Source organism: Meles meles, chromosome X (assembly GCF_922984935.1).
Source record: "Meles meles chromosome X, mMelMel3.1 paternal haplotype, whole genome shotgun sequence".
Taxonomy (NCBI): domain Eukaryota; kingdom Metazoa; phylum Chordata; class Mammalia; order Carnivora; family Mustelidae; genus Meles; species Meles meles.
Genome location: NC_060087.1, coordinates 73885629 through 73913552, shown reverse-complemented (window position 1 = coordinate 73913552; position 27924 = coordinate 73885629). Strand labels below are relative to the sequence as shown.

The 27924-nt window shown below is 39.4% G+C and overlaps 1 protein-coding gene across 1 annotated transcript in view; it reads right to left on the bottom strand.

Annotated features, from left to right (window-relative positions):
- The window catches only part of DACH2 (dachshund family transcription factor 2), a 777815-nt gene that overhangs the window by 86549 nt on the left and 663342 nt on the right, over window positions 1–27924 (bottom strand). Inside the window, exon 5 of the mRNA XM_045994791.1 lies at window positions 363–521. Within this exon, the coding sequence (XP_045850747.1) occupies window positions 363–521 (159 nt within the window). The remainder of the gene's footprint in view (window positions 1–362; window positions 522–27924) is intronic.

Below are 27924 nucleotides of genomic sequence, written 5' to 3'. Positions count from 1 at the left end.
TTGTAGTTGCAGACACTGTGGAAACTTGGAAAAGTTAGATGAATTCTCCAAGGTCAAATAGTAGCATGGAATTCAAAAGATATGGATTTTAAACCCAAGTTTATGTGACTATAGACAAGTTTCTTAATTACTCTGTTACATGACTTCCCATGTATCTTTACTCTGCTACATGTCCTCTCAATATATCTTTACTCTATAAAACCCACACTTTCAAATGAATCCCTCTCAATCTATCTTTATGACTTCAAACTGTTGAACATTGTGGAAGGAAAATACACTAACCCTGCTTGACCAAGGTTTCTAGTGGGTCTTGTGTGGTATTTTTCTCAACACACCAACTTTTGAAAGGACAGAATACATACTATTGGTCAGTAAGTGGTTCTGCTGCAATGGATTGAGGGCAGGAGTACCCCCAAGTCCTGGCTGGCTAGCCAGGGCTGCATGAGCAAGTCCATGTTGGGGTCCAGGAGAAGGAAGAGAAGATTGCATCTTATCCTTATCCCAGGAGGATTCACTTCCACCTGAAAAACATTTATATGAACAGATTGCAATTTGGCAACTTTCCATGAGAGGCTTTTTGAAAATTCCCTTTTAGGGGTGAAATTATCAATCTTAATGCTTAGAAAATCATTATTAAACAAAAGGAACTTATTTTTATAATCAGTTCAAAAAGTTTCAATAACCTTGGATTTAAGCTTCTTCTGAGAACACTAAACAACTCTCACTAATGATATAGTTATAGATTGTCTAAACAAATCAAGAATCATAATGAATAGCTTTTGAAATCACTAACTTGTTGAAGGCCATTAACTGACCACTACAGCCTCCCATTCTGGTGATGCCAATGTGTCTCCCTCTTCCCTGGCTAAGTAACAAAGGCACTTGATAAGGGCAGCAAACTTTGGTGCTGGCTTTTTGCTGTGATTTGCCATAAACTCTCAATCACTGCATGGTCATGCAACTGCTCTAATGGGACAAACCAACAAATAGCAAAAGCATACTGACCCTCTCCTATAAGATCACTACAGGTCTGTGCCATGTGGGTACATAAAATTTAGAGTTTTGAAACCCAGGTTCATGCCGAAGATAAAATACAAGAGTAGTACACCACGTGGCAGGCAGATAACTCAAACACAGACAAGGTGAAGACAAGGATCTGATGGAAGCTGTGGACACAAGAGGGGTGATTATTCACTCTTCTGTGAGGGTTTCCTAAAGAGTGATGGGCTCAAACTCTCCACTCCAGGGAGGAGAAAGGGGAACAAAGCCATTCCTCTCCCCTGCACTGCAACACAGACCAAGTTCAGTGAATAACACAGTGTCCTGCTGTGGAGACCGGAGTTGTTTGCATTAAGCCCTATAGGCGTATGTTTACTAGGGTAGACTGGCCTGAAAATCAGCCCAGCAGCTCCCTTCCCCAGAAAACCAACACAGACTCCTCACATGCACCAAATTTACTGATAATAGAGGGCTGCAAAGCTTTAGCTATAGGGGAAATGGGTTCTAGATTATTTCTTTAGATCTAACTTCTTTTTTTTTCCCATTTTATTTATTTTTTCAGCGTAACAGTATTCATTCTTTTTGCACAACACCCAGTGCTCCATGCAAAACGTGCCCTCCCCATTACCCACCACCTGTTCCCCCAACCTCCCACCCTTGACCCTTCAAAACCCTCAGGTTGCCCCAACCTCCCACCCCTGACCCTTCAAAACCCTCAGGTTGTTTTTCAGAGTCCATAGTCTCTTATGGTTCGCCTCCCCTCCCCAATGTCCATAGCCCGCTCCCCCTCTCCCAATCCCACCTCCCCCCAGGAACCCCCAGTTTGTTTTGTGAGATTAAGAGTCATTTATGGTTTGTCTCCCTCCCAATCCCATCTTGTTTCATTTATTCTTCTCCTATCCCCCTACCCCCCCATGTTGCTTCTCCATGTCCTCATATCAGGGAGATCATATGATAGTTGTCTTTCTCCGATTGACTTATTTCACTAAGCATGATACGCTCTAGTTCCATCCACGTCGTCGCAAATGGCAAGATTTCATTTCTTTTGATGGCTGCATAGTATTCCATTGTGTATATATACCACATCTTCTTTATCCATTCATCTGCTGATGGACATCTAGGTTCTTTCCATAGTCTGGCTATTGTAGACATTGCTGCTATAAACATTCGGGTACACGTGCCCCTTCGGATCACTATGTCTAACTTCTTTTAAAAAGCAGAACAAACACACCTAGGTAAAACTTGCCACACAGTGGACAAGGCCCAAACACCTCCCAATACAGACAAGAAGAAACTATGCAAAGGATTTACCTGAAGATAAGAGCAATCAAAACATGATAGAAGAATGCATATAAGACATCTGCCCTAGTTTTTGGACCTCTTTTTAATATAGCCACTACTCTCAAGAACACAAATATAACAGGCTTTCTTAACAATCATGCACACACATAAAAGAACAGTGACCTAGACAAAATGACAAGATGTAGGAATTCACCTCTAAAGAAAGAACAGGAAGAAGTAATGGCCAGGAATTGAATCAAAACAGATATAAGATGTATGAAACAGATGTTAAAACAACAATTATAAGGATAGTAGCTGGGCATATAAAAGCATAGATGACACTAAAGAATTCCTTACTGTAGAGATTTCAAAAACTTAAAAAACTAGTCAGTCCAAAATTTAAAATGCTATAACTGAGATGCAAACCCAACTGGAGGCCATGAAAATGAGGATGGATGAAGCAGAAGAAAGAATCACTGATTTAAAAGATAAAATTATGGAAAATAATGAAGCTAAACAGGGAAGGAAAAGTATTAGATCACAAATTTAGACTTAGGGAGCTCAGCAACTTCTTAAAGCATAACATTCCTATCATAGGAGTTCCAGGAGAAGAGAAAGAAACAGTGGCAGAAGTTTTATTTGAGTAAATTATAGATGAAAAGTTGCCTAATCTGGGGAAGGAAACAAATAGCAAAATCCAAGGTGCATGGAGAATTCCCATTAAATTCAACAGAAGCCAGCCATCACCAAAAAATATCATAGTCAAATACACAAGATATATGCAGAAAACGAAAGAATGTTGAAAGCAGCAGGAGGGGCGAGCCCTTAACATACATGGGAGACACATCGGTTTCACAACAAATCTGTCCACAGATATGTGGCAGGCTGGAAGAGAGTTGCATGATACATTTTGTGTACTGAATGGGAAGATATGCAGCCAAGAATACTTTATCCAACAATCCCGTAATTCAGAATAGGAGAGATAAAGTTTTTCCCAGACAAACAAAAGGTAAAGGAGGTCAGGAGCATGAAATGAGCTCTACAAGAAATATTAAAGGGGGCTCTCTGAGTGGGGAAAAAAAGACAAAAGGCAACAAAGAATAGAAAGGAACAGAGAGCATCACCAAAAACACGAACTATACAGGTAACACAATGACACTAAATTCATATCAACAATCATTCTGAAGGTAAATGGACTAAATGCTGCAATCAAATGACAGAAGACATCAGAATGGATTAAAAAACAAGAACAAGGGGCACCTGGGTGGCTCAGTTGGTTAAGCAACAGCCTTCAGCTCAGGTCATGATTGCAGGGTCCTGGGATAGAGCCCAGCATCAGGCTCCCTGCTCAGCAAAAAGCCTGATACTCCCTTTCCCACTCCTCTGCTTGTGTTCCTTCTCTTGCTGTGTCTCTCACTCTGGCAAATAAATAAAATCTTGAAAAAAAAAGAATAATCTATATGCTGCTCATAAGAGACTCATTTTATACCTAAAGACACCTGCAGAGTGAAAGTGAGGGAATGGAGATTTCAGATAGGAGAGGGGACTAAAATGGCAGAGTAGTAAGGAGACCCTGGACTTGTCTCATCCCATGGATACTGCTAGATCAACATCAAATTATTTTGAACAGCTAGAGTATCAACCTTAGGGTTAAGAAAACATTTTGCACAGGGCTGCCTGAGTGGCTCAGTCAGGTCATGATCTCAGAGTCTTCGGGTTGAGTACCCATCAGGATTCCCACTCAACAATACTTCTCCTTCTCCCTCATCCTCTGCCTGCTGCTCCCCCTGCTGTGCTCCCTCTCTCTCTATCAAATAAGTAAATAAAATATTTTTTTAAAAAAATAAATCATCTTTCACAAAAAGAGGGAGAGAGATAATGTGACAGATGCAAGGCTCAGAGACATGAATTGGATGAGAGAAAAAAACATTGTGCTGTGGAGGGAAGGGAGCCCTTTTTTGGGGAAAGAAATCAGGAAGAGAGGGAGAGAGTGGGAGAAAGAGCAATGTATAGGGCTCATGAAAGTGCGGTGTGAGGATCCCCTGGGTCACAGTGGGAGACAATGGTCCCCTTCCTAAAGTACATTAGGAAGAAAGTATGTGCCTTTTCAAGGACAAAGAGGGTATATAGCCTCTCCAGCGCCATTCAGTGGCTGTTCAATAGCAGGGAACGAAGGCAAACTCAGAGGGCAGATAACCTGGTTTCACGATAGATTCTAGGGACATGCACGGCCATGCAATTGCTTTTCTGAGACAGAATGGCGTCTAGTGCAGGGCTGTTAGGCTCTTATGGGGGAGGGAGATGGGTCTGCATGTTGTCAGGTCTTTCAGATTTGGAGTTTTGAATCCCAGCCACTGACTGGAGATAAATACAGAACTGTGGTACTGGGCAATCTGATGGCCTGGGCTCAGACACATTGAGGGCAGCGGTCTGACAAAAGCCTGGAACATTGGAGGGAAGATTGTTTGCTGTTTGTGAGGGCCTCCTAAATAGTGGTGGCCCCCAAGTTCCTCTCCCTGGGGACGAATGCAGGTTGACACGATCTTCCACCCCCACCAACCAGGCCAACAGTGTGGTTGGACTTCAGAGAAAAAAATAGCCCCCCCCCCCACCAGTGAGGCTGTAGTCACATACACCAAACCATTCCTACCTGTGCCTGGCAGGGGCATCTTTACTAGGACAGGTCTGACTATAAGCCAGAGCAATGAGCCTCTCCCCCAGAGGACCAACTCAGGGTACCCACACAGTACCCCGTACCATGTACCAAGTCTACTGATAATAGAGTGCTCCAAATCATCAGCTTCAGTTATGGTAGACATAAGATCAGATTTTTTGTAAATTCTTATTTATTTATTTAAAAAGTTTTTAATTTATTTTTTTCTTCTCTCTCTATCTCTCTCTCCCTCTTTCTTCTTCTTTCTTTGGAATCAGGCTTATAGTTTTTTGTTCATTTGTTGGTCTGCTTGTTTAAGCCTCTCCTTTTGGGACAAGATCCTTTATCCCCCCTCTTCTTTATTCTGTCTTTGTTTTTCTTTGGAATCAGCTTATACTTTTTTGTTTGTCTGCTTGTTTGCTTTTTTTTTTCTTTTTCTTTTCACCTTTCTTGAATCAGTCTTTTTTTTTAAGTCTTATATTAACAAACAAATCAAAACACATCTAGTTAAAAGTCCAAACACTTCCCACTGCAAGCAAAGAGGAATTCTGCAGAGGACTGGATTTGTGGGAAAGAGCAGCCAAAACACAAAAGCAGAGTACACACAACATACACCAGAAACACTTCCTGAAGTCACAGGACCACACAGTTTATGGCCCTTTTTAAATATAATATTACTCTCAGGAGCAAGAAACATAAAAATCTTTCATAACATACAAGAGACAGAAACCTAGACATAATGACAAGATGGAGGAATTCCCTCCAAAAGAAAGATCAACAAGAAATGACAACCAGAGACTTGCTCAAAACAGATATAAACAATATATCTGAATGAGAATGCAGAACAATAGTCAAAAACATAGTATCTGGACTTGAAAAAAGCATAGAGAAACAATAGAATGAAACTGGACCACTTTCCTATATCATACACAAAAATAAATTCAATATGAATGAAATACTTAAATGTAAGACAAGAATCAATCAAAATCCTAGAGGAGAATATAGACAGCAATCAGTTTGACATGGTCTGTAGCAACATCTTGCTAGACACATCACAGAAGACAAGGGAAACAAAAGTGAAAATGAACTATTGGGACTTCGTCAAAATAAATATCTTTTGCACAACAAAGGAAATAATCAACAAAACTCAAAAAGCAACCTATGAAATGGGAGAAGATATTTGCAAATGATTTATCTGATAAAGGGCTAGAATCCAAAATCTATAAGTAATTTATCAAAGTCAACACCTCCAAAATAAATAATCTGGTTAAGAAGGGAGAGGGGGAGGGGGTTATGGACATTGGGGAGGGTACGGGCTATCGTGAGTGCTGTGAAGTGTGTAAACCTGGCGATTCACAGAACTGTACCCCTGGGGATAAAAATACATTATATGTTTATAAAAAAAAAATTGGAAGGGGAGGCTAACCATAAGAGACTATGGACTCTGAAAAACAACCTGAGGGTTTTGAAGGGTCAGGGGTGGGAGGTTGGGGGAACAGGTGGTGGGTAATAGGGAGGGCACGTTTTGCATGGAGCACTGGGTGTTGTGCAAAAACAATGAATACTGTTAAGCTGAAAAAATAAATAAATTTAAAAAAAAGAAATGGGCAGAATACATGAACAGACATTTCTCCAAATAATACATACAGATGACTAACAGACACATGAAAAAATCCTTAACCTCACTCATTAGCAGGGAAATAAAAATCAAAACCATAATGAGTTACCACCTCACACAGTGTCAGAATAGCTAAACTCAACAACGCAGGAAACAACAGGTGCTGACAAGGATTTGTAGAAAGGGGAATGGTCTTGTACTGTTAGTGGGAATGCAAACTGGTGCAGCCAGTCTGGAAAACAATAGGGAGGTTACTCAAAAAGTTAAACATAGAACTACTCTACAACCCAGTAATTGCACTGCTAGGTGTTTATCCAAAGGATACAAATGTAATAACTCAAAGTCACATGTATCCCAGTGTTTGTAACAATAGTATCAACAATAGTGAAATAATGGAAAGAACCCAAATGCCCATTGTCTGATGAATGGATAAAGTAGATATAGGATATAGATACTAAGGAATATTACTCAGCCATTAAAAACAATGAAGTCTTGCCATTTGCAATGACATGAACTAAAGTGTATTATGCTAAGCAAATAAGTCAGTCAGAGAAAGACAAATACCATAGGATTTCATTCATATGTGGAATTTAAGAAAGGAAACAGATGAACATATGGGAAGAGGGGAAAAAGAGAGGTAAACAAACCATTAAGAATCAGAGACTCTTGGGGCACCTGGGTGGCTCAGTGGTTTAAGCTGCTGCCTTCGGCTCAGGTCATGATCTCAGGGTCCTGGGATCGAGTCCAGCATCTGGCTCTCTGCTCGGCAGGGAGCCTGCTTCCCTCTCACTCTCTCTGCCTGCCTCTCTGCCTACTTGTGATTTCTCTCTGTCCTAAATAAAAAAATAAAATCTTTAAAAAAAAAAAGAATCAGAGACTCTTAATGATAGCAAACTGAGGGTTGATGGAATGTGGTGGGCTGGTGTTAGGTTAAACTGGTGATGAGCATAAAGGAGGGACATATTGTGATGATCTGAGTGTTATATGTAATTGATGAATCACTAAGTTCTACTCCTGAAACTTTAACTGACTAGAATTGAAATAAAATTTGAAACAAAAAGAAAAGAAAATGGATCTTGGATATCAGCCCTTTATCTGTTGCATCATTTTTGAATATATCCTCCCATTCCATGGTTTGCCTCTTTGTTTTCTTGAGCAATGTCCAAAATTGACAAACTATGAAAAGAGCCAAGATGCCCTTCCACACATGAATGGATAAAGAAAATATGGTCCATATATACAATGGAATATTACTCAGCCATCAGAGAGGATGAATAACCAACTTTTGTATCAACGTGGACAGGACTGGAGGAAATTATTCTGAGTTAAATAAGTCAATCAGAGAGAGTCAATTATCACATGCTTTCACTTACTTGTGGAACTAAGGAATAACATGGAGGACATTAGGAGAAGGATAAGAAAAGTCAGTTGGGACAAAGCTGTGATCACCAAGACAGCGTGGTATTGGCATAAAAACAGACACATAGACCAGTGGAACAGAGTGGAGAGCCCAGATATGGACCCTCAACTCTATGGTCAAATAATCTTCGATAAAACAGGAAAAAATATTCAATGGAAAAAAGACAGTCTCTTCAATAAATGGTGCTGGGGAAACTGGACAGCGATATGTAGAAGAATGAAACTCGACCATTCTCTTACACCGTACACAAAGATAAACTCGAAATGGATAAAAGACCTCAACGTGAGACAGGAATCTATCAGAATCCTAGAGGAGAACATAGGCAGTAACCTCTTCGATATCAGCCAAAGCAACTTCTTTCAAGATAAGTCTCCAAAGGCCAAGGAAACAAAAGCAAAAATGAACTTTTGGGACTTCATCAAGATCAAAAGCTTCTGCACAGCAAAGGAAACAGTCAACAAAACAAAGAGGCAACCCACGGAATGGGAGAAGATATTTGTAAATGACAGTACAGACAAAAGGTTGATATCCAGGATCTACAAAGAACTTCTCAAACTCAACACACACAAAACAGATAATCATATCAAAAAATGGGCAGAAGATATGAATAGACACTTTTCCAACGAAGACATACAAATGGCTATCAGACACATGAAAAAATGTTCATCATCACTAGCCATCAGGGAGATTCAAATTAAAACCACATTGAGATACCACCTGACACCAGTTAGAATGGCCAAAATTAGCAAGACAGGAAACAACGTGTGCTGGAGAGGATGTGGAGAAAGGGGAACCCTCTTACACTGTTGGTGGGAATGCAAGTTAGTGCAGCCACTTTGGAGAACAGTGTGGAGATTCCTGAAGAAATTAAAAATAGAGCTTCCCTATGACCCTGCAATTGCACTGCTGGGTATTTACCCCAAAGATACAGATGTAGTGAAAAGAAGGGCCATTTGTACCCCAATGTTTATTGCAGCAATGGCTACGGTCGCCAAACTGTGGAAAGAACCAAGATGCCCTTCAACGGATGAATGGATAAGGAAGATGTGGTCCATATACACAATGGAGTATTATGCCTCCATCAGAAAGGACGAATACCCAACTTTTGTAGCAACATGGACAGGACTGGAAGAAATTATGCTGAGCGAAATAAGTCAAGCAGAGAGAGTCAAGTATCATATGGTCTCACTTATTTGTGGAGCATAACAAAGAACATGGAGGACATGGGGAGATGGAGAGGAGAGGGAGTTGAGGGAAACTGGAAGGGGAGATGAACCATGAGAGACTATGGACTCTGAAAAACAACCAGAGGGTTATGAAGGGGTGGCGGGAGGGGGTGGGGTGGGGTGGGAGGTTGAGGAACCAGGTGGTGGGTAATAGAGAGGGCACGTACTGCATGGAGCACTGGGTGTGATGCCAAAACAATGAACACTGTTATGCTGTAAATAAGCAAATAAAAATTAATTAATAAAAAAAAAAAAAGAAAAGTCAGTTGGGGAAAATCGGAGGGGGAGATGAACCATGAGAGACTGGGGACTCTGAGAAACAAACTGAGGGTTTTAGAGGGGAGGGGCTTGGGGGATGGGTAAGCCTGGTGGTGGGTTTTAAGGAGGGCATGTATTGCATGGAGCACTGGGTGTGGTACATAAACAATAATCTTGGAATACTGAGAAAATAAAATAAAATAAAAATAAAAATAAAATAAAATACATGGTAAAAAAAAAAAAAAAGAAAAAGAAAATGGTTGTGTTGGCTACCCCATCTATTTTTATGATGTGGTTCATTCATTCAGAGGTCAGTGGTCCTGATCCTATTCCCTTTCTGGAAATGTGACATTACCATGTCCACCTGGATTACTCTATGTCATATACTGCCTAAAACACTGACTCTGTTTTTTGAAGAGGTATGGGTCTGGGAATATTGGACACTGTGTAAAATAGTGCATTTACTCATTTATAAAAAATATAGAAATCACATGCTCACATTCAACTTCATAAATATTTTCACTTCTTTGAGATCTTTCCAGTGCTTTGCTCATATGGACACCAATTTTTACATTCTACTTTGTTACTTCAGATATCACATTTACCAAGTAAATATGCAATGGCTAAATGTAAAGACTATATAATAGTCTACTGAGTTATTGTGCTATATATTTTTAAACATTGGATTTTGAGTTTGCTGTAAATTTGTCAGTATTCTAAATTATGCAGAGATACCAGGGATGTGGCACAGAGGAAAGACCATATAATGACAAAGGTAGAAGCTGGCTTCCTGCAAGACAAGAAGAGAGGCCTCAGGAGAATCCACACCTGCTGACATTTTGATCTTAGACCTTTAGCCTCCAAAACTATGTGCATATAAACTTGTTATTTAACTGACCATTCTGTATTGTCTTGGTCCTTTTGGGCTATCATAGCAAAAACAACATAATGAAAATAGCATAGACTGGCAGATGCAGTGTATGTTGAGGACCCTCATTCTGGTTCTTAGATAGCCATATTATCACTGTGACCTCCCATGGTATAAGGGATCTCTGGAGTTCCTTGAGGTCTATTTTATGAAGGCATTTATCCCATTCATGACCTCTTAAAGGCCCTCCATATAAATACTATCACATTGGAGATTAAGATTTAACACATGAGGAGCATCTGGGTGGCTCAATAGGCTAAGTATCAGCAGAGTAGGAGAACCCTGTGCTAATCCAGCCCCATGTTTATGACTAGGTATCATCCATATCCAAGTCAATAAATTAGAAAGTGATTCAAAGACTGGCAGAACAAACTCCACAACTAAATACAGAGAAGAAGCTGTATCTTAAAGGTTAGGGAAGTCAGAAAGGTGGAAAAGGTTGTCTACAAAAGGGAAGGAGCTGCATGCAGGGAGAAGGCAGGGAAATGAACCCTCATACCAGGTAGCTCACATGGGAAGGATTAATTCAGATAGTATTTGGCTTTAAAAACCAGAGGTTGGAATGAAGATGGCGGGGAAGTAGGAGAAGGCGCCATTTCAACCTCTACCCTAAAGTGAGTTGATTACCTACCAAAGAACTCCGACCACCCATGAAATCAGCCTGAGATCAGAATTATACACGTCTGGATCTCTACAGGAGCAGAAGACGCCAGTGGCAGGTAAAGCAGAGTGAGAACATTGGACTGATATCAGAAGATAAACAAAAGGGGGAGGGAGCCACCAGAGGCGACCGATTGGAAAGTAATACCCCAATACGAGAGTGCCCTGTGTCTGGGGACCAACATTAACTTGGAGTCTGGTTGAAAGCACTCAAAAAACAAAGAGCAAAGGATCGCGGGGGGAAGTAGTGGGAATCCGGGCAGTTAGGGACAGGGACCTAAGTCCCCCGGACCTAGAATAGCCTCCCCTGGTGCTGAGCCAGAGAGAGTGCGGCAGAGAAATCAGGTTTCCATCCCTGAGCTGCCAGTGCACCTGAGCCACCAGCGCAACTGAGAACAAGTGGGCTCCGGCTCCCAAGAGGACCTAGGAGCCTGGCCAGACGACAATCCTGAAACACACGCACCCCACACCCTCCCTTGGGAGAGGTGATCATAGGTGCTAGCCTGGAGCTGTGGCATCCAGAAAAACCAGACATTCCCAGGCCAGGACAGCAGGAAAATCTCAGTGTGCGATCTCTGCTTGGAACCTCTCTGGCGGTCTGGAGCTGCCTAGACAGCCGCCGCTGCCCTAGTATTGGGTACAACGAGGAGCTCCTGCATCCCCAGGGACTGTGACTCAGAACCGACCCTGCCAGCAGCTCCTCAGAGCATTCTGAGGCTTCTCTCTGAGAAGGAGGTCGGGGTACAGTTTACTCTCCTCTAAAACTCCAAAAACCATCAAAAGCTGTCAAGGCGAGAGAAAACAGATGAAAGAACATAAAAACCCCCAGAGAACAAAAGCCTGAAAAAAAACAGTTTCCTCAGAGCCCACCCCCTTGAGGGGAGTGGGAGGACCTAACTCAGGGAACATCATTGTCTGAAAATCCACGAGGAAGTCCCTCCCCCAGAAAACCAACCAGGAAGGAAAAAAAAAAAAAAAAGAAGACTACAAGAAAACAACCACCACTACTTCATAAATACAACTTTTATTTTTATTTTTTAATTTTTTAAAGATTATTTATTTATTTATTTGACAGAGAGAGATCACAAGTAGATAGAAAGACAGGCAGAGAGAGAGAGAGGGAAGAAGGCCCCTGCTGAGCAGAGAGCCCAATGCGGGACTCGATCCCAGGACCCTGAGATCATGACCTGAGCCGAAGGCAGCGGCTTAACCCACTGAGCCACCCAGGCGCCCCCAACTTTTATTTTTAACTTTTTACCAATATTCTGGTTCTTTTTTTTAATACATACAGATAATTTTTTAACCTATTTACCATCACACTGAGATGTCCAGTACATCAAATTTCTTAATAACCTTTAACCTGAACTTTTTGATACATACACCCATATTTTTCTTTTGCTTTTCTATTTTTTTAATACTTTTTAAATTTTAACTTAGTTTAGTCTAGTTTATTCTTTTTTAATTTTTATTTTCTACTATACATATACAGTTAAACTTCAAGGTAATCCCCTTTCCCCAATCAATGGTACCACTATAGGCAAACCAGTTTCTAATCCCCCTGTAACTTAGGAAAGTTGAGTCCCTTAACAAAAACATCAAGATACATCCAGGAAGAATCAAAATAACCTTCCTCCCAAACACTGAGAATTTATAACCACTCTCCCAATTTTTCCTTCTGCCAGTGTTTCTGTGAATTTGTGTTTGTCCTGATAATATATAAATATTATACTTGGGGTGCTTTCTGATGAGGTTCTTCCCTTTTTTTTGCTCATATATATATTTTTTTTCTCTTGTCATATACTTTTATCAGTCTTTTTGTTTGTCTGTTTTTGTTTGTATACTTCATAAATCTTACCTTGGGGTCCATTTGGGCTGAGCCTTTTCTTTTATCTTCCCTTTTTTTTCCTGTCTCTCTCTCTCTTTTTTTCCTTTTTTTTCTTTCTTCTTCTCTATTTCTTTTTCTTTTATTTTTTCTCTCATTTGGGTGGAGAACCCTAATTGCACAGAAGCATTCCAGGGTGCACCTTGACTGCACCACAATTGATAAATCCAGCTGCATCTGTTCAGTCATCTTACCAAAATGACTAGGAGGATGAATACCCAACAGAAGAAAAATACAGAGGATGGACCTTCTGCCATAGAGCAAATGGCTATCGATATAGACAATATGTCGGAAAAGGAATTCAGACTAACAATTATCCAGGCAATAGCTAGGTTGGAGAAAGCCATGGATGACCAAACAGAATTGATTAGGGCAGAAGTGAAAGCCAATAGGGATGATGTTCACAACGTTAGGGAAGAACTGAAAGCCACCAGGGATGATGTTCAAAATGCTCTCAATGAGTTCCAATCCAATCTAAATTCTCTAAAAGCTAGGGTAACTGAGACAGAAGATAGAATTAGTGATCTGGAGGACAAACAGATAGAGAGAAAGGATCAGGAGGAAGCCTGGAACAAACAGCTCAGAAGCCTCGAAAACAGAATCAGGGAAATAAACGATGTCATGAAACATTCCAACGTCAGAATTATTGGAATCCCTGAAGGGGAGGAAAAAGAAAGAAGTCTAGAAGATATAGTGGAAGAAGTTGTCTATGAAAATTTTCCCAATCTCACGAATGGAAACAATGTTCATGTACTAGAGGCAGAGAGATTTCCTCCCAAGATTTTAGATTCTCAAAAGTCCTCACGACACCTATTACTTAAAATGAGGAATTATGTTTCAAGACAGACCCTCCTAAAAGCATCTAGGACAAAGAAGCTCCTTACATACAAAGGAAAGCCCATTAGAATAATGTCAAACCTTTCCACAGAGACCTGGCAAGCCAGAAAGGGCTGGCAAAATATATTCAGAGTACGAAATGAGAAGAACATGCAGTCAAGAACAATCTATCCAGCAAGACTGACTTTTAAAATGGGTGGAGAGATAAAGAGTTTCCAAGACTGGCAAGACTTAAAAGACTATGCAACCACCAAGCCGACACTGCAGGAAATATTAAGGGGGGGTCCTATAAAAGAGAAAAAATCCTAAGAATATCATTGAACAGAAATATAGAAACAATCTACAGACAGAAAGACTTCAAAGATAACATGATGTCAATAAAAACCTATCTCTCAATAATCACTCTCAATGTGAATGGCCTAAATGCGCCCATAAAACGAAACAGGGTTGCAGATTGGATAAAACGACAGGACCTATCCATATGTTGTCTACAAGAGACCCATTTTTGAACCTAAGGATACACCCAGACTGAAAGTGAAGGGATGGAGAAGCATCTTTCATGCTATGGGCCTCAAAAGAAGGCCGGGGTAGCGATTCTCATATCAGATAAATTAGATTTTAAACTAAAGACTGTAGTCAGAGATACAGAAGGACACTATATCATTCTTAAAGGGACTATCCACGACGATGATCTAACAATTGTAAATATCTACGCCCCAATATGGGAGCAGCCAATTACATAAGAAAACTATTAATGAAGATAAAGAGTCATATTGATATGGATACAATAATAGTAGGAGATCTTAATACGCCTCTCTCAGAAATAGACAAATCATCTAAGCAGAAAATTAATAAAGAAATAAGAGCATTGAATGACACATTGGACCAGATGGACCTCATAGACATATACAGAGCATTCCACCCTAAAACAACAGAATACTCATTCTTCTCAAGTGCACATGAAACCTTCTACAGAATAGCCCACATACTGGGTCACAAAGCAGTACTCAACTGATACCAAAAGACTGACATTATTCCCTGCATATTCTCTGATCACAATGCTTTGAAACTGGAGCTCAATCACAAGGAAAAGTTCAGAAGGTACTCAAACACCTGGAAGCTAAAGACCACCTTGCTTAAGAATGCTTGGATCAACCAGGAGATCAAAGATGAACTTCAACAATTCATGGAAACCAATGAGAATGAAGATATTTCAGTCCAAAACCTATGGGATACAGCAAAGGCGGTTCTAAGGGGGAAATACATAGCCATCCAAGCCTCCCTCAAAAAAATTGAAAAATCCAGAATACACCAGCTGTCTCTATACCTTGAAGAACTGGAGAATCAATAACAAATCAAACCAACTCCACACGCAAGAAGGGAAATAATCAAGATTAGAGAAGAGATCAATGAGGTAGAAACCAGAGATACAGTAGAAATATCAATGAAACTAGAAGCTGGTTTTTTGAAAGAATCAATAAGTTCGATAAACCATTGCAACACTCATCCAAAAGAAAAGAGAGAAAGCCCAAATTAATAAAATTATGAATGAAAAGGGAGAGATCACAACAAACACCAAGGAAATAGAAACAATCATCAGAAATTATTACCAACAGTTCTATGCCAATAAGCTAAGCAACCTAGATGAAATGGATGCATTCCTGGAAAGCTACAAACTCCCAAAATTGAACCAGGAAGAAATTGACCACCTGAATAGACTGATATCTAGTAATGAGATTGAAGCAGTGATCAAAAACCTCCCAAAAAACAAGAGCCCAGGACCTGATGGATGCCCTGGGGAATTCTACCAAACTTGCAAAGAAGAAATAACACCTATTCTCCTGCAGTTCTTCCAAAAAATTGAAGCAGAAGGAAAACTTCCAGATTCTTTTTATGAAGTCAGCATTACCCTGATCCCCAAACCAGGCAAAGACCCTACCAAAAAGAATTTCAGACCAATATCACTGATGAATATGGATGCAAAGATTCTCAACAAGATCCTAGCAAACAGGATCCAGCAGCACACTAAAAAGATTATCCACCATGACCAGGTGGGATTCATCCCTGGGTTACAAGGTTGGTTCAACATTCGCAAATCAATCAATGTGATAGAACAAATCAATAAGAGAAGAGAGAAGAACCACATGGTCCTCTCAATGGATGCAGAAAAAGCATTTGACAAAATCCAGCATTCATTCCTGATGAAAACTCTTCAAAGTATAGGGATAGAGGGAACATTCCTGAACTTCATAAAATCTATCTAAGAAAGACCCAAAGCAAATATCATCCTCAATGGGAAAAAGCTTTCAGCCTTCCCATTGAGATCAGGAACACGACAAGGATGCCCACTCTCACCACTCTTGTTCAACATAGTATTAGAAGTCCTAGCAATGGCAATCAGACAACAAAGAGAAATAAAAGGTATCCTAATTGGCAAGGAAGAAGTCAAACTCTCTCTCTTTGCAGATGACATGATTCTTTATATGAAAAACCCCAAAGACTCCACCCCCAAACTACTAGAACTCATACAGTAATTCAGTAACATGGAAGGATACAAAGTCAATGTACAGAAATCAGTGGCTTTCTTTTACACTAACAATGAAAATACAGAATGGGAAATTAGAAAAACGATTCCATTTACTACAGCAGCAAGAACCATAAGATAACTGGGAATAAACCTAACCAAAGAGGTAAAGGACCTGTACTCGAGGAACTACAGAACACTCATGAAATAAATTGAAGACACTAAAAGATGGAATACCATTCCATGCTCTTGGATTGGAAGAATAAACATTGTTAAAATGTCTATACTGCCTAGCACTATCTATACTTTTAATGCCATTCCAATCAAAATTCAACCAGTATTTTTCAAAGAGCTGGAGCAAATAATCCTAAAATTTGTATGGAATCAGAAGAGACCCCGAATTGCTAAGGAAATGTTGAAAAACAAAAACAAAACTGGCGGCATCACGTTACCCGATTTCAAGCTTTACTACAAAGCTGTGATCACCAAGACAGCGTGGTACTGGCATAAAAACAGATACATTGACCAGTGGAACAGAGTGGAGAGCCCAGATATGGACCCTCAACTCTATGGTCAAATAATCTTTGACAAAACAGGAAAAAATATACAATGGAAAAAAGACAGTCTCTTCAATAAATGGTGCTGGGAAAACTGAACAGCGATACGTAGAAGAATGAAACTCGACCATTCTCTTACACCGTACACAAAGATAAACTCGAAATGGATAAAAGACCTCAACGTGAGACAGGAATCCATCAGAATCCTAGAGGAGAACATAGGCAGTAACCTCTTCGATATCAGCCACAGCAACTTCTTTCAAGATATGTCTCCAAAGACAAAGGAAACAAAAGCGAAAATGAACTTTTGGGACTTCATCAAGATCAAAAGCTTCTGCACAGCAAAGGAAACAGTCAACAAAACAAAGAGGCAACCCACGGAATGGGAGAAGATATTTGCAAATGACAGTACAGACAAAAGGTTGATATCCAGGATCTATAAAGAACTCCTCAAACTCAACACACACAAAACAGATAATCATATCAAAAAATGGGCAGAAGATATGAACAGACACTTCTCCAATGAAGACATACAAATGGCTATCAGACACAGGAAAAAATGTTCATCATCACTAGCCATCAGGGAGACTCAAATTAAAACCACATTGAGATACCACCTGACACCAGTTAGAATGGCCAAAATTAGCAAGACAGGAAACAACGTGTGTTGGAGAGGATGTGGAGAAAGGGTCACCTTCTTACACTGTTGGTGGGAATGCAAGTTGGTGCAGCCACTTTGGAGAACAGTGTGGAGATTCCTGAAGAAATTAAGAATTGAGCTTCCCTATGACCCTGCAATTGCCCTGCTGGGTATTTACCCCAAAGATACAGATGTAGTGAAAAGAAGAGCCATCTGTACCCCAATGTTTATTGCAGCAATGGCCACAGTCGCCAAACTGTGGAAAGAACCAAGACGCCCTTCAATGGATGAATGGATAAGGAAGATGTGGTACGTATACATGATGGAGTATTATGCCTCCATCAGAAAGGATGAATACCCAACTTTTGTAGCAACCTGGACGGGACTGGAAGAGATTATGCTGAGCGAAATAATTCAAGCAGAGAGAGTCAAATATCATATGGTCTCACTTATTTGTGGAGCATGACAAAGAACACAGTGGACATGGGGAGATGGAGAAGAGTGGGAGTGGAGGGAAACTGGAAGGGGAGATGAACCATGAGACACTATGGACTCTGAAAAACAACCAGAGGATTTTGAAGGGGCCAGGGGTGGTGGGAGGTTGAGGAACCAGGTGGTGGGTAATAGGGAAGGCACATACTGCACGGAGCACTGGGTGTGGTGCAAAAACAATGAACACTGTTATGCTGAAAATAAACAAATAAAAAAAAAACAGAGGGGTTGAATTCCATGAGTTTCTATAACCAGTGGGACTTGGACCTTATCTTTAAAGGTCAGCTGATTCAGCATTGGGCTACCTGGGAGGGTGAGTGGTAACAGGGTCACCACCCTTAAAGACACAGAAACCTGCACAAAAGGGCAGCATTAAAAAGTAACTTACACAACACTGGAAACAAATGGGAGACAGATATGTTCATACTGATTTTGGAGTGTGTTGGGGGACTTCTTTGAAAACAAGGGACCTGGCAGGCAACTTTCACTTCACCTGCCCTCTAGCATAAACAAAGGGCCACCTGTGGGTGACTGGGAAGCATAGACACTTTCTACAACACACTAGTAATGCACAATGTCCACAAATTCTCTTGAGGACTCACCCACTCCAAGTCTGTTAACTTCAGCTCTAGGCTCACAGAAATTTTTGTTAAGTTGCACATGCATCACATGCAGCTGCCAGATACACAGTTGCGACAATGTGCTATGCCAAGACAACTTGCAGCACCAGCCCACATTGCTGAACCATGCTCAGTTGTGTCCAGCCATTGCCAAGCTCGGTGCCCAGCCTCACACCCACATCCACACTGGTGTGCAGACCCAGCAGTCACACTTCTTTGGGGGATACATCATAGGACTAATAGCTCAGAAAAGTATTTTTGGTAAAAATGCTGCCTCAATCCCAATTTCTCAAGCAGGCATGCCCTCTCAAAGCTGGCCTTCCTGGGTCCCACTAACACCATGGACAGAAAGCATTAGGCAGAGTCAGCGAAGAAGATTGCAGTGGAAGGAAAAGTGACTCAGACACAAAAGCAGGAAATTAGCAACATGCGTAGGATACTCTTCTGAAGTGTCAGGTTCTGGTGAAGAAGGGACACTGCACTGCAGGTCTTTCCAGGACCTCTTCTTCATAAAGTCTCTACTTTTGAGAGCATAAGACATAATTGCCTGTCTTAACACAGAGAAACCGAGAAGCAGACAAAAAGAGGAACTGAGAAATTTATCCCAAATGAAAGAACAATATAAGGCATGGCCAGATATCTAAGTGAAATAGATTTAAATAACATGTATGAGAATTTAAAGCAAGGATTATAAGGATACTCACTGAACTTGAGAAAAGTGTGGAAAACATGAGTGAGACCTTAACACACAGATCAGGAATAATATAGCAGAGATAAAGGACTCAATAAACAAAATGAGAAGCACATTTCCTGGAGTGAACAGCTGACTGGACTAAGGAGAAGAATGAATTAATAACATAGAGACAGAGCAATGGAAAGATACCGAGCTGAACAAAAGAGACAAAAAAGCATTATACAAAATGAGAATAGACTTGAGGAACTTAGTGACTCCATCAAACATAATAACATTAGTATTACAGGAGTATCAGAGGAAGAGAGAGAAACGGGGGCAAAAAATTATTTGAAGAAATAATACCTGAAAACTTCTCTAATCTGGGGAAGGAAATAAGACATCCACATCCAGAAGGCAGAGAACTCCCTCAAAATCAACAAAAACAGACCCCACACCAAGACATATTGTAACTAAATTGGGAAAATATAGTAATAAAGAAAAAAATTAAAATCAGCAAGACAAATGAAGACAGTAACTTACAAGGGAAATCCATAAGGCTAGCAGGACATTATTCAGCAGAAGCTTGGCAAGCCAGAAGAGAGTGGCATGATATATTCAGCGTGCTGAATGGGAAAATTCTGCAAGCAAGAATATTCTATCCAGCAAGGTTATCATTCAGAATAGAAGAATAGACAGTTTATCAGACAAACAAAAAGTAGCTCATGAGCACTTAAACAGCCCTGCAAGAAATATATAAGGGGCCTGAGTGGAAAGGAGAAACCAAAAGTGACAGTATAAAGGTAGGAAGCACAAACATAGTAAAAATGAATATTTATGAAAAAAATCAATTAAAAAAGTCACAAAATTAAAGTATAGATATATATATTTTAATTTTGTGACTTTCTTAATTGATTTATATATATATAATATTTTTTTAAATTTTGACTCTTAATTGATTTTAATAAATATTCATACTTCCAAAAACATTCATTTTTCATAAATATCCACTTTCATAAATATTCATTTTTACTATTTTTGTGCTTCCTACCTTTATACTGTCGCTTTTGGTCCCTCTCTCTCTCCCTCCTTTATGTGTATATATATATATATATATATATATATATATGACAATATATACCTAAAACATGAGGAGGAGAGGGTAAAAAATGGATTTAAAATTGAATGACCATCATATATACTTAATATAGACTGTTATATGTAGAAGGGGTTATACACAAACTTGATGGTAACTGTATATCAAATACCACTAATAACGTGCAAAGAATAAAGGAATATAAATGCAAATATATCACTAAAGAAAATCAGCAACCCACGAAACAGAGAAAGACGAAAGTATCCGAGAAAATCTTCAGAAACAGTGACAAAACAAATTATAAAATGGCAATAAACATGTATCTATCAATAATTACTTTAAATGTAAATGGGATAAATGCACCAATCAAAAGTCTCCAATGGATTTAAAAAACTAAGAGGATCTATGTGCTGCCTACAAGAGACTAACTTCACGTGTAAAAACAAAGACTGTAACATGAGACAAAGAAAGACACTATATAATAATAAAGGGAAAAATCCAACAAGAAAATATAACAATTGTAAATATTTATGCACCCACATAATAACAACTCAATGCATAAAAGAGTTAATAACAAACATAAGGGAACTAATTAATAATAATACAATAATGCTATGGGACATTAACATCTTACTTATATCAGTGGACAGATCATGCAAACAGGAAATTAACAAAGAATAAGTGATACTAGACAGGTGGATTGAACAGATATATTCAGAGCATTCCATCCTAAAACAGCAGAACATTTTTTGTCAAGTGCCCATGAAACATTCTACAGAATAGACCACGTATTAGGCCACAAAACAAGCCTCAGCACATTCAAGATGATTGAAATCATACAATGTGTCTTTTCTGACCACAACATTATGATACTATAATTCAAACACAAGAAAAAAATCTGGAAAGAACACAAATACAAGGAGGTTAAATAATATGCTGCTAAACAATATATGTGTCAACCAGGAAATAAAAGAAGAAACTTTTTAAAAAAGATATAGAAACAAATGAAAATCAAAATGCAATGATCCAAAACTTCTGGTATGAAGCAAAAGTGGTTCTAAGAGGAAGATTGTATCAATAAATGTCTACCTCAAAAACCAAGAAAGATCTCAAATAAACAACCATACCTTATTCATAAAAGAGCTAGAAAATAAGCAACAAAATATAAAACCATTGGAAGAACAAAAATAACAGATTAGAGCAAAAAGAAAAGATTTAGAAACTTTGGGGGGAGGTGGAGAAAGAACCCAAATAGATTAAATCACAAATGAGGAGAAATCATAACCAACACCACAGAAATACAATTAAAAGAGGATATAATGAAAAAATGTATGTTGACAAACTATACAACGTAGAACAAATGGATAAATTCCTAGAAACACATAAACTACCAAAACTGAAACAGGAAGAAATAGAAAATGTGAACAGATTGATAAGCAGCAAAGAAATTGAATCAGTAATAAAAAACTCCCAACAAACAAAAGTCCATGATCAGATGGTTTCACAGGTCAATTCTATGAAATGTACAAAGAAGAATTAATACCTGTTCTTCTCAAAATATTCCAAAAAAAAATGGAAAAGGATGGAAAAACTCCAAATTCATTCTATGAGGCCCACATTATCCCAATATCAAAAAAAGATAAAGACATCATTAAAAAAATAGAACTGCAGGGACAAATGGTGGAGAAGTAACAGACACTGTTTCAACTAGTCCCCTAAAGTGAACCAAATATCTACCAGAACACTCTGAACACCCATGAAATCAGGCTGAGATGTAAGATTATACACTTCTGGATCTCTATGGGGGCACAAGACATCAGTGGAGAGGTAAAGCAGAGTGAGAGTGCTTGGCCTAATATTGGAGGATAAAGAGAAAGGGGAGGGAGTCCCCATAAGCAACCCATTGAAAAGTAATATCCTAATACAAAAGACCACCATTAACTTAGCATCTGGTTAAAAGCACTCTAAAAGAGCAAAAGATTTTAAGCGGCAACTGGTGGAATCAGGCAGAAATGGTCAGGGGCCTAAGCCCATATTGCCAGGATGGCCACAACCAGTGAACACACATGCCAGAATGAGTCTGGTGGGGCCTTCAGTTGGTGGTCCCTGACCTTGTGGCTTTCCACTACTTGCAACACAGCTTGGCTGGGCACACTCGCGCCTGCACCTGAGAAAGCATTGTGTGGGTGATGGACAGCAATCTCTAGAACCACAGCCTTCCATGACCTGTGTGCCGTGGGGTCTGAGCACACCCAGCATGGGCCTGGACTCCAGACAGCAGTCTCTGCAAAGGGAGTAACCAGAAGAAGGCCCCCCTGGGCCAATATAACTTTAGTGGCACAGGGGTGCAGAGACAAGCAAGGGACTCAGGTGAACATTGGGACCATGGCTGAAGTGTGGACTGCCTGTGGAATGTTGCACTGTTCAGCAGAGTTTGCAGCGGGACAGTCTGTGTATTCTGGACCACCCAGAGAGGAACAGTCTGAGGATTCTCTCTGAGGCAGAGGTCTGGGTGCAGACAGATTCTTTCTTTGCTCTGACCCTATGAAAAGCCACAAAAAGCCACCAAAGAACAAAAATCTCCAGAGAAAAAAAGCCTGAAAAAACAGTTTCTACAGAGACCACCCCCTTGATAACCTGCAGAGCGACTCAAACCAAGCAAAACTGACCAGAGAACAATGAAGCAGGCCCCTCCCCCAGAAGACAAGACAAAATAACAAAAGGACAACCACCACAGGGTCTCCATAAAACTGTAAAACCCCAGCATGAGGGGAAAACAATATATTAAGCTCCCAGTATTGCCCTAAAACCTGTGTATTTCCAAGATACAACTTTTTTTTTCATTCTCATGATTTTTGTTCTTTTAATTTTTTAACCTACTTACCATTACAACTGAGGTTTAATACAACACATTCCATAATACCTTTTTAAGTTGAACATTCTCATACCTATATCTGTATTTTTTAATATACATAAAGATATAAGCTTCAAGGTAATCCACTTTCCCTATTCACTACTACCCCATATATAAACCAGTTTTTTTAAAAAGATTTTATTTATTTATTTATTTGACACAGAGAGAGAGATCACAAGTAGGCAGAGAGGCAGGCAGAGACAGTGGAGGAAGCAGGCTCCCCACTGAGCCCAATGTGGGGCTCCATCCCAGGACCCTGAGATCATGACCTGAGCTGAAGGCAGAAGCTTTAACCCACTGAGCCACCCAGGGGCCCCTAAAAACCAGTTTTAAATTCCCTGTATCTCTGGAAAGTTGAATCCTTTAACAAAGATATCAATACACACCGAGGAAGAACTGAAATAAACTTTCTCGCCCACATTGAGAATTTATAAAAACCCTCACATCTTATTCTTCTGTCAGTGTTTCTGTGAATTAGTTTTGTTCTGATATTACATAAATCCTATTCTTGGGGTTCATTTTGGCTGGGTTCTTCTTTTATCCCATGTCATTTACTTTTGTTGGTCTTTTTGTTTGGTTTGTTTATGTACCTTTTAAATCTTACTTTTGAAGCTCATTTTGGCTGAGTTTTCTTTTTTCTTTGTTTTTTTTTTTTCTATTTAGTCTTTCTCTCTTTTTTACTTTTTATTTCTTTTTGGTGGTGACTTCCAACTGCTCCAAAACTTTCCAAGGTGTTCTTTGTCTGGATTATGGTTGATATATACAGCTATTCATCCCTTCAACCACCTCTCACCAAAATGACTAGTAGGAGGAACACCCAACAGAGGAAAAATTCAGAGACTGTGCCCTCTCTTAAAGAACTACTAGATATGGAAATAAACAGTATGTCAGAAAGGGAATTCAGGGTAACAATTACCCAGGCAATGGCTAGGTTGAAGAAAACCATTAGTAACAATATAATATCTCTAAGGGCAGAAGTGAGAGCCGATCTGGAAGAAGTTAAAAATGCTATTAATGAGATCCAATCTAACCTAAATACTCTAAGAGCTAGGGTAACCAAGGCAAAAGATAGAAGTAGTGATCTAGAGGACAAACTGTCAGAGAAGAAGGATGATGAGGAGGCCTGGGAGGGGGGAGAGCTTAGAAGCCTTGAAAACAGAATTAGGGAAATAAATGATGTCATGAAACATTCCAAAGTCAGAATTATTGGGATTCCTGAGTGGGTGGAGAAAGAGAGAAGTCTAGAAGATATAGCTGGACAAATTCTGGACGAGAATTTCCCCAATCTGGGGAATGGAACAAGCGTTCATATCCTACTGGCAGATATGACATCCCCCAAAATTAACGAATCTAGAAAGACCTCCAGTACTTGATTTTGAAATTCATGAATCATAATTTGAGACAGGAGGTCCTAAGGGCAGCTAGGGGGAAGATAATCCTTATGTACGGAGGAAGGGCCATCAGAATAACACCAGACCTGTCTACAGAAACCTGGTAATACAGAAAGGGCTGTCAAGACGTATTCAGTGCACTAAATGAGAAGAACATGCAGCCAGGAATACATTATCCAGCAAGGTTGACATTCAAAATGGATGGAGAAATAAAGAGCTTCCAAGACTGGCAAGGTTTAAAAGAGTATGTGGCCACGAAGCTGGCACTACAAGAAATATTATAGGGGCAGGGGGGAGGTCGCTCAAATGAGAAAGATCCCAAGAGTGACATAGAACAGAAATTTACAGAGACAATTGATAGAAACAAGGACCTCACAGGCAATGTGATGCCAATAAAAACTTACCTCTCAATAATCACTCTCAGTGTGAACAGCCTAAATGCTCCCATAAAATGGCACAGTATTACAGATTGAATAAAACGACAGGACCTGTCCATATGTTGTCTACAAGAGACCCATTTGGAATCTAAAGATACATCCAGACTGAAAGTGAAGGGATAGAGAAGACTCTTTCATGCAAACAGGCCTCAAAAGAAAAATGGGGTAAGGATTCTCATATGAGATAGATTTTTAACTAAAAACTGTAGTCAGAGATAAAGAAGGACACTACATCATTCTTAATGGGTCTATCCATCAAGAAGATCTAACAATTGTAAATATTTTTGCCCCTAATATGGTAGCAGCCAACTACATAAGCCAAATGTTAATCAAAACAAAAAGTCATATTGCTATGAATACATTAATAGTAGGGGATCTTAACATGCCACTGTCAGTAATAGACAGAGCATCCAAGCAGAAAATCAATAAAGAAACAAGAATTTTGAAGGACACATTGGACCAGATGGACCTCATCAATATATATAGATCATTTCACCCTAAAACAACAGAATACTCATTCTTCTTCTGTTCTCATGGAACTTTCTCCAGAATAGACCATATAGTAGGTTACAAATCAGGGTTCAACTGATACCAAGAGATTGAGATTATTCCATGCATATTCTCAGACCACAATGCTTTGAAACTGAAACTCAACCACAAGAAAAGCTATGGAAAGAATTCAAACACTTGGACACTAATGACCACCCTGCTTAAGAATGTTTGGATCAACCAGGAAATCAAAGAAGAACTTAAACAATTCATGGAAACCAATGAGAATAAAGACACATGGGTCCAAAACATATGGGGTATAATAAAGTTGGTTCTGAGGGGGAAATACATAGCCATCCATGCCTCACTCAAAAAAATGGAAAAATCCAGAATACACCAGGTCTATTTGCACCTTAAAGAACTGGAGAATCTACAACAAATTAAGCCAACCCCACACACATGAAGGGAAATAATCAAGATTAGAGCAGAGATCAATGAGATAGAAACTAGAGCTACAGTAGAACACATCGACGAAATGAGAAGCTGGTTTTTTGAAAGAATCATTAAGATTGATAAAGACTGGCCAAACTAATCCAAAAGAAAAGAGAGAGGACCCAAATTAATAAAATTGTGAATGAAAACGAATGGATAAGGAAGATGTGGTATATATACACGATGGAGTATTATGCCTCCTTCAGAAAGGATGAATACCCAACTTTTGTAGCAATATGGACGGGACTGGAAGAGATTATGCTGAGTGAAATAAGTCAAGCAGAGTCAAGTATCATATGGTTTCACTTATTTGTGGAGCATAACAAAAAACATGGAGGACATGGGGAGATGGAGAGGAGAAAGGAGTTGAGGGAAATTGGAAGGGGAGATGAACCATGAGAGACTATGGACTCTGAAAAACAACCTGAGGGTTTTGAAGGGGCGGGGGATGGGAGGTTGGGGAACCAGGTGCTGGGTAATAGGGAGGGCACGTATTGCATGGAGCACTGGGTGTGGCGCAAAAACAATGAATAGTGCTATACTGAAAATAAATAAATTAATTAAAAATCGTGAATGAAAAATGAGAGATCATGAATAACACCAAGGAAATAGAAACAATCATCAGAAATTATTAGCAACAGTTTTATGCCAATAAATTAATCAACCTAGAAGAAATGGATGTATTCGTGGAAACCTATAAAGTTCCAAGACTGAAACAGGAAGAAATTGACAACCTGAATAGACCAATATCTAGTAGTGAGATTGAAGCAGTGATCAAAAACCTCCCCAAAAAACAAGAGTACTGGAACTGACCTATTCCCTGGGGAATTCTACCAAATACTCAAAGAAGACACAATACCTATTTTCCTGAAGCTGGGTTAAAAAATAGAAACAGAAGAAAAACTTGCAGACTCTTTCTATGAAGCCAGAATTAACCTGATCCCCAAATCAGGCAAAGACCAAACCAAAAAGAAGTTCAGACCAATATCCCTGTTAAATATGGATACCAAGATTCTCAACAAAATCTTGGCTAATAGGATCCAACAGCACATTAAAATGATTATCCACCATGACCAAGTGGGATTTCTGCCTCGGATGCAAGGGTGGTTCAACATTCGAAAATCAAGCAATGTGATAAATCAGTAAAAGAAGGGAGAAAAACCTCATGGTCCTCTCAATTGATGCAGAAAAAGCATTTGAGAAGATACAACATCTGTTACTGATTAAAATGTTTCAATTTATAGGAATAGAGGGAACATTCTTCAACTTCATAAAATCTATCTATGAAAAACCCATGGTGAATATCACTCTCAATAGGGAATAGCTGACAGTCTTCCCTTTGAGATCAGAAACGTGACAAGAATGCTCACTCTCGCCACTGTAGTCAACAAAGTACTAGAAGTCCTAGCAAAAGCAATCAGACAACAAAAAGAAATAAAAGGTATTCAGATTGAAAAAAGAAGAACTCAAACTCTCTTTCATCTCAGAAGACATGATGCCTTATGTGGAAAACACCAAAGACTCCACCTCCAAACTACTAGAACTCATACAGCAGTTCAGTAATGTGGCAGGATACTGAACCAATGCACAGAAATCACTTATTTTCTTATGCACTAACAATGAAATATAGAAATGGAAATTAGAGAATTGATTCCACTTACAATAGCTCCAAGAACCATAAGATACCTGGGAATAAACCTAACCAAAGAGGTAATGGATCTGTAATTGAGGAAATACAGAACACTCATGAAACAAATTGAAGAAGAAATAAAAAGATGGAAAAGCATTCCATGCTCATGGATTGGAAGAATAAATATTGTTAAAATGTTTATACTGCCCA